General features: G+C 33.6%; 1 protein-coding gene across 4 annotated transcripts; it reads left to right on the top strand.

Annotated features, from left to right (window-relative positions):
- Positions 1-314: 314 nt before the first annotated feature.
- Positions 315-4,292, top strand: LOC109863155 (beta-1,4-mannosyltransferase egh). Of its 4 annotated transcripts, none has more exons than XM_020443358.1 (3): positions 315-524; positions 1,678-2,486; positions 2,568-4,292. In XM_020443358.1, the coding sequence occupies exons 2-3, from the start codon at positions 1,683-1,685 to the stop codon at positions 3,138-3,140; spliced, it is 1,377 nt and encodes a 458-aa protein (XP_020298947.1). In that variant the 5' UTR covers positions 315-524; positions 1,678-1,682; the 3' UTR covers positions 3,141-4,292. The 4 variants fall into 4 exon arrangements, with proteins under 4 accessions (XP_020298947.1, XP_020298949.1, XP_020298948.1 ...); XM_020443360.1 differs by lacking the exon at positions 315-524 and adding an exon at positions 534-692; XM_020443359.1 differs by lacking the exon at positions 315-524 and adding an exon at positions 702-860.
- The last annotated feature ends 4,693 nt before the right edge of the window (positions 4,293-8,985 follow it).

Here is an 8,985-nt window from a genome sequence, read left to right as displayed (position 1 = left end):
ACTATTTTCACTTCTTTCATTAGTTTCATTAGTTTCATTAGTTCCAATTCCTGTATTTCCTGCATTTCCTGCATTAGTTCGTTCCATCTTGCTTAACTGAACACAGCCTTAGACTTTCAGTAAATGGCCAATAGTTTTACGTTTTGAGAAGAAAATAGAAAGAAAGAGCAGTTACATTATCGACACGACGTAGTTGTGGACACCCGATTNCTACTAGTTAGTTAGTACGGCGCCCGTTGGCGCTACGAGCAACCGCCCCGCTTGCCCTCCGATCCCCGCGCCTATTCTTCGAATTAATGACGCCGTCTGTACACTGGCTTGCTGAATTTCGGTTACGTGTGTAGTGGTGAACGACGCGGTGACTAGTAAAATACAAGGTGCCAAAATTATGAAACCGTTTTTGCACAGCGATTCGATCGAACGACGGTAAATCTGCGGTATATAATCGGCTATGTTATTGCGTGCGATGGGTAGCATCGACACGTTCATTGTTGCATATATTTAAAGGATCGTCGTTGTTGGAGGTACATACTTACATGACTTGTGCTCGATTTCTTCATACTTCCCAATAGCTATTCTTTGAATAAAGATATCTGTCAATTAATAAAACATTCATTTTATAAGTTTTACAAAGAAGATAACTGATTCTAGAAGATATCTTTTGAATAAAGTCATCGAAAACTTATCTAGAGGTGATGAAGTTGGACATTATCCGTAGAGAATACTTGAACGTTCGTTAACGATCGCAAAGATACATCTATCCGAGACAGCAGATGCAAATAACTTTGTGTTTTCTGCTGCACTTTGAGATCACGCACATTTACGCAACATTCGTTTGTTTAACTATCAGCGATCGGCTAGTACGTTTAGTCCGTCCGTCTCACGTTCTCATAATATACCATAAATCACCTGCTTACATATCGGAACAAAGTGCGATAAGGTTACGGAAAACGGAAATTTCTAATAACTACGGTATCATCGATAGAAACAAATCGCGCGCACCGAAGAAACACGAAAGATATCAGAAATTTCTGGGAATAACGTTTGATCAATCTTGCCGATACAGCTTTCAGAGTTCACGACTGATATTTTCAGTTAATTTTGCAGAAAAATTCTTGTGTTTATGTACATAATAGTTTGGGTTTTTTACATCACGATTTGGTTATAGCACCAACCAACCAACGCTTTGGTTATCAGCTCATTATCTTTCGAAAGAATTCTGAGTCATTCACACTTAATCACGCACATGTGTAGTAGCTAATTCTATTTTTTTAATTTTCCGACTCACAAGTTTCTTCATTGACACTTTATTTGAGCATCACATATATGTACAAGTAACATTGTACTGTGGTTGTATATATGTGGTTGGATATATGATACATATATATGTGCAGCAGAGAACTGAAGGCCAGATTAATCTCTGCTCTGAAATGTATAAATAGTAATGAAGTTATTCCTATTATTTTACCAAGTATAACTAACTGTTTAATATACTTCACGCTAGTTCTATCCTTAATTTCAATATTTCCTCTTCAATTAATATATTTTCATACAATTAATAGTGCTGTAAAACTAGTGAGACATAATTCCTTGAATTTCTACAGATAAAATGTACTTTAAATTGCTAATATTTCTAATAGTGTTATGGTACTATAATATATATTGTACTTCTTACAGAAATAATGTTGAGCTGTACAACCAAACATATTTTGCACTGCTGTTTGCTGCTTGTGGTCATACTGATATTTGAGTTTGTGTCCGGTGGTCTTCGATGGAATGCGGATGAAAAGGAGAAGATTGATTCATGGAGGAGATATGGTGTTATCGGTGCAATCACTTTGTATCTGCTGCGTACACTGACGTTTCTCTCTCTGCCTCAAGTTTTATTCAATTTTGTTGGATTAACAATATATAATGCATTCCCTGATAAAGTAGTTCTAAAAGGTTCACCTCTGCTTGCGCCCTTTGTATGCATAAGGATAGTTACTCGAGGTGACTATCCACAGTTAGTAAAGACAAACGTGAAGAGAAACTTGAACAAATGCATAGAGGCTGGTCTTGAGAACTTTCAGATAGAAGTAGTAAGCGATAAACCAATAGGTTTAACGCCGCATCGCCGAGTGCGAGAAGTTGTTGTTCCTCCGAATTACCGTACAAGCAGCGGCGCCTTGTTTAAAGCCCGTGCTCTGCAATATTGTCTCGAGAACTCGGTAAATGAGTTAGCCGATCACGATTGGATTGTTCATCTCGACGAGGAGACTCTGATGACTGAAAATTCTGTCCGCGGCATACTGAACTTTGTACTAGACGGCAAACATCAGTTTGGCCAGGGATTGATCACATATGCCAACGAGGATGTCGTGAACTGGATCACAACACTGGCTGATAGTTTCAGAGTAGCGGATGACATGGGAAAGCTTCGATTACAATTTACCATGTTTCACAAACCGTTTTTTAGCATGAAAGGATCCTACGTTGTTACACAAGTAATCACCGATATTTTAATTACGGAAAAATTATTTATTTGGAATTTATCGTAAAAAAAGAGAATGTTTTTATTGTTACAGATGGGAGCAGAAAAGCAAGTTTCCTTCAACAACGGACTGGACGGATCCGTCGCGGAAGACTGCTTCTTTGCTATGAAGGCGTTTTCCCAAGGATATACATTCAACTTTGTGGAAGGCGAGATGTGGGAGAAATCACCATTCACGTTATGGGACTTTGTACAGCAGAGAAAGAGGTGGCTACAAGGTATACTGCTTGTCGTGCATTCCAAAGCAATTCCACTAAGAAAGAAACTGTTGTTGGGTATTTCGTGTTATTCGTGGGTGACGATGCCTCTTTCCACTTCCAACATCGTCCTAGCCGGATTGTGTCCGATTACCTGTCCGCCATTGATCGACTTCTTATGCGCGTTCATCGGCGCGGTGAATATTTACATGTATGTATTTGGAGTGGTCAAATCGTTCTCCCTTTATCGTTTCGGCGTGGCTCGATTTATGCTATGTATATGCGGTGCGTTATCCACTATTCCGTTCAACATCATTATCGAGAACGTTGCCGTAATATGGGGCGTGTTCAGCAAGAAACACAAGTTCTACGTCGTCAACAAGGAGTATAGGCCGCCAGTAACCGTCTGATACGCTGTCGCTTGCGAACTGTTATCTAACCGACGCGCATTCAGCAGCATCACAAAATTTCCATTGTGCATGCATATAATTAGTACCTGTTTCATTTATGTAGGGAGAAATACCAGTGTCACAAAACAAGTATTTATGATTAGTATTATGTATGATATTACGCGTGAAATTCTTAAAAAGGATTTATCAATGTTTTTTTAAAACAAATGAACGGTATAAAGTATATAGCAATATAGATGCAGTATTAATTTATATTCTATATATATGTATTGGCATTCAGATGACGCATTGCCAAATTTGTCAAGAATATTTTTACTTATCAGAATCACTATATACATACATACGTATGTGTGTGTCCTCTTATAGCGCAGGTCATTATTATCATGCGTTACATACATTTTGATCTCATGAAAATGTCATTCACACTTAAGTAGATAACATTCTACATGTTCCTGTTTTTACATTGAATTTATATGTATTTATAAATTTTAATGTAATTTTTCCCATGTCACATATATACCTATTCTTCTCGTGTTCAGAAACAATTGCTTCTGCCATACACTAATGTATTTGATCAATGTTGTACTTTATGAAGTGTTATGCATACTGATAACAATTTCAGAAATATCTAGATTACTTTTAACTTAACTATAAGTCGTATAATTCGGACAACTGTGATAAATCTTATTTTTTATATACTAATTCCTGTTATATATACAGAGTGTAAGTCCGGTAATAGTCGTACAAAAGTTCTTTATCACTTTGCAAGATTCGCAATAATTAAACGAGTTCTTAATTAATTTAAAGATCCGCGAATGAGCATCCACTACGTGCATAAAACAGCCAGGCATTTCGCGCGCTTGTGATTTCTACGCGCGCAGCAACTCAATGAGAAGAGTTAATATAAACAGCACGTTGCGTATGTAGCTCCTATAAGCATGCAAAGCGCTGGGCTTACGCACGTAGATTCACGCTCATTCGCGGATCTTTAAATTGAGAACTTATTGTGAATCTTGCAAACTGGTAAAAAACTTTTCGACTCAGTATAACTCTTTCTATTTATCTACAAACGATTGTACGGCTATTACTTGGCTTCTGTATGTATATACAGGGTGTCCCAAAAATTTTGACCAAGCCGAAGTGTGAAGGTAGATTACGTTAATCTGAATAGAAAAGTTATATACCATTTTGCAAAATTCGCAATAGTTATTGAGTACTTAATTAATAAATGTGACCAATGAGCGCGCTAGAAGAGATAATCCGGACTCTGTAGGCGTATACAGTTATCAGCTGTAAAGAGAGATTCCTCGCGGAAAGTATCTTTTTCAGCTGCTTTTTCCGTACCGCCGAATATCAGCTGTTTGCAAGAAGCTGTCGCGCTTGATTGTTTACTCCGTCTCTCGTTGTTAGGACATTGCGTGAAGTAAGTCATCTTTCTTTACAGCTGATAACCGTATACGTCTACAGAGTCCGGATTATCTCTTCCAGCGCGCTCATTGGGTCACATTTATTAATTAACTACTCAATAACTATTGCGAATTTTGCAAAATGATACATAATTTTTTTGTTTAGATTGACGTAATCTACCTTTACACTTCGGCGTGATCAAAATTTTTGGGACACCCGTATATACATACAGAGTGCCCGAGTAATAGCCGTACAATCGTTCGTAAACAAATAGAGTTATACCATATTTTAAGAAAATATATATAAAAATTTAAAAAACCTTAAAATAATATTTTAAACAATTTAAATTTAAAAAATAATAGTAAAAATACACTTTCATCATTGTAACACATGTACATATAACATATGCATAATGTATTTGCATAATATAATTAGTATAGTTTTTTTACTTTACATGCTTTGTTTCTTTAAACGATAAAAACAAATTGACCTAATTGATTTATAATATCGATATGTAACAGTAACGCACGAAGTACTTAACTATTTTAATTTTTTAAGGAACTATAAAAACTCCTTGTATTTGTACATATACATATACTAATTCTCTTGTCAAAATTATAAACTATTATATATTTCCTACAAAAAACATTAGTATTTTTAATATATTCTATGCACAAACCAAATGATCTTTATATACGTAATTACTTAAAGAGAATCTTATAATATTGTAGTTTTTGATATATTTTCTCTTTTCTTGAGAAAAAAGTAAGTCCGATGTTGTCTTTCTAGATTAACTTTCTAGATAATATGATTTTGTTATACACACAATGCATAATGTTCTATTTATTTAATTACAGATACTCCGTATATAAAAAGAATCATTTTCACGAAAAGAAAAACGTATATAAATTGTCATTTTGTCACATCTTATACATTTTCATAACACATCTGCGTTTAATATTTGAGATGTTTACAATATCCGCTTCTTAAATGATTGTTTGTATATTATTTTTATTTGAACTCGATAAAAATTAGGGCTTCCCAAACTTTATATTTTAACATTTTTAAGGCGTTTTTTTTTGCATAAATTGCTTTCAAAACTTTATAAATCTTGTAATTTAAACTTTATAATTTTATGACAAAATAATGTAGGATATTTTGTGAGAACACAATAAAGCAATATATTTTAGCAAGACTTATATCTAGTCACAAAGATACAAAAATGTTAGAAGCATAAAAAGTCCCGTCACAATGCATATATGTATGAATAATTGCAAGCTTTTATTGATGTAAAACAGTGATGAGACATTTTATTTAAAAAAAAGTTAAAAAATGTGTTTCCGCACTGTATTTCCAAAACTATTTCTACTCTGTAATAGTGCTTTAGTGATACTTTGTGTCTCTCAAATATAACTAATTATAGGTACAATACACAATATGAATTAAGATCTATGATAATGATATTATCGAGATCTCTATATAAGTATTTTTCTGCTATATGAAATACTTTATTGTATAATTATAGCAATTTATAGTTTTTTTTATTGTAAAATTACGTACATTTAAGTACTACTTTTTTCTCTTATATAGTTTTAAATGGAGTATAGCATTGCACCTTGTACATTGTTAGTTAAAAGTATTCAGCAGCGATTTTAAATATTTTGTTGTAATATGTAAATATCATAAGATTAAATTATTCAGTAGAGAGGGAGCAGCTTTGATGACATTGACCTTGACACTTATCGTCAAGGGTAGCAATCAAAAGATTAGCCTTTGCTCATTATTTGTTGAAAAGTTATTCATAAAAAATGACCACAAACGAATGTTAAAGATCAACATTTTTCTTATTATTTGTAAAGAAAGAAAGAAAACGCTCGTTGTGTGAACAATAAAACAAGTAAATAAGATCAGATTCGAGAAAAGGCATTTAAAACAAATATGTTTAAGTATAAATGATCACAATAGCGTTAAACATTAAATTTGCGAAACGTTTCACAACCCAGCAAACAATTTCTGACTGCGCAGACCCGGCAACAGAAACTGTGTGCAGAAACGCTACAATACGGAAACATGCTTTGTGTGCTGTCAAAGCTGTTAACACACAGACACAAAAAACGCAACATGGTCACCAAAACTCACCAAAACCATATCCTACTAGGACACAGATGGATATGAATTTGATGTAGCGGTTGGCTACAAAATCGCGATATCTGACAACCAAATTGTTTGCTGGGAAATTTAATGTTTAACGCCATTGTGATCACTTATACTTAAATATATTTGTTTCAACTGCCTTTGCTAAAATCTGACCTTATTTACTTGTGTTATTATTATTTGTAATATTATATAATACTACATATTTTTGTATATAAATTTGTCTATACTTTTTTATGGTATACGCGAGACGACGTTTAAATAAAAACTCAGCTAAATAGAATTCGTAATGCTCTACTGATGTTGTGGAACGTCGCTTCACGTGGAAAGTGTATGCGTAGAGGTAGTGTGTTCTGCCCCTCTCCCTACAGAGGCTCCGCTAGAAAAACTAAACATATAGGTTTGGATTGAACTTCGCTTTGCGTGGGTTATAAATTCATGTAGAAAACCTTTGCCTCGGTTTTAGCCGTCGCTTGTTGTGTAGTAAAATTCTTTACACTTTCCACACAAAGCGTTGCATAAGGTTTTTGCTAATAACTTTTTAATGAACAACCTGTTAAGAATTACTCAGGAGTGTCCTTGATAAAAAAATATCAAAGTCAAGGTCATCGAGACTGTCTTCTCTATACTGAATAATTACCAATAATTTTAGCGACATTTTTTTAATATGAAATTTTTTAAATGTCTATATTCGTTTTTTTTTCAAATATACAATATGCGCATGTATTGTTAATTAATCAGAAATGTCTATCTTCATTAATAGAACCTTTATTTAGAGAACCGCTTCGTATGTATAAAAAGATAGACTTAGCTTAGTATATAATTTTTAGTTTAGTATATGTTCTTATATATATTATCAGATTTAGTCTAATCTATCAGAGTTGATTTCACAATTAGTTATATGTCAGGTAACATATTAAATAACATTTTGATTTAGATTATGTTAACATAACAATTTTGTATATCACAGATCAGCGCATTACATAAGAAGCGAAAAAGATTTAGTCACTAGATTCTGTACTTGTAAAATATCACATTTAAACAGTTGTGACTGCACAGTATTGCTATGAGAATTTAAAAATAATGATAAAAAACTATAAACACTAGAGATGTACGATATTAAAAATAAATCAATTAAAAGATTTTTAATACACGCGTGCATTTTTTGCTTCTCGGAATTGTTTCGTTTGTCAATTTTTTTTCTTGATGCACAAATTTACGTAGATGAGGGATACTAAATAATTCTTAATTTCTTGTATCTTTCACTATTTTAAGTAAAATAGTTCTGTCACACGACAGTGGACACACAATAAAATCAAATTTAACATATAGTTTTTTATTACTGTATATTTTTTTTGATTACTAAGAAATGTACCTATGTTTCTTCTCAATTACTGTGAAATGTGTACCTATATTTCTTTTTAATTACTGTAAAATTGTTATGCTAGCTAGAAGATTATATATAAATAAAACCTCTTGCACAATGCGAGGGAATAGTGATAGCGATAAGCAATAGACAGAATTCCAACTCATCGGAAATTTTATCGTTATTGCTTATTCCGTTTTCTGATCTGCATTGATACATGTGTATTTTTATATGTTAGATTTCGCTGTTCCTGTCGTTATTTATAGATATAAAAGCCCCTTGCACAATGGAAGGAATAGCGATAGCGATAGAAATAACACCAGTTTTAAAGAGTTTATATATATAAATACCGGTAAGAACAGCGGAATCTAACGTACAAAAATACACATGTATCAATGCAGATTAGAAAATCAGAATAAGCAATAGCTATAAAATTTCCGACGAGTTGTAATTCTGTGTTTAAAACTGTGTTATTTCTATCGCTATCGCTATTCCTTTCATTGTGCAAGGGGCTTTATAACATGTGTATTTTCGTATGTTAAGCCTATTCTACATTAGGTTTGTTTTACTTGCATACACGAAAAGTGTAAAGTGTACACCTTACACTTTTAATACACTACACTTTTTGGAAGTGGGGGAAACATCGTGTAAAGTGTATGCTTTTCAAGAAAAACGCCAGAGTGTAACAAAAGTGTACTACAGTCTTAGACCATATATACTTATAGACACTGAACTCTATATACACTGGAATGCGCATCTTCGCCTAACAAGCATAGCGAGACCTTTGACTATATAAATATGGACTGCTAGTCGGGAGATCTGACCGTAGACGACATTGAACAGCGCACTCTGAGTTTGGGCCAATAACTAATAGGTCGTCACGTGGTCCTTGCCAGTGTCACCAGTATTATATATATA

Source organism: Pseudomyrmex gracilis, unplaced genomic scaffold, assembly GCF_002006095.1.
Source record: "Pseudomyrmex gracilis isolate BER0280 unplaced genomic scaffold, ASM200609v1 scaffold_3376, whole genome shotgun sequence".
Lineage (NCBI taxonomy): Eukaryota > Metazoa > Arthropoda > Insecta > Hymenoptera > Formicidae > Pseudomyrmex > Pseudomyrmex gracilis.
The sequence above is the reverse complement of the archived record's forward strand: the minus strand, read 5'-3'. Positions and strand labels throughout refer to the sequence as shown.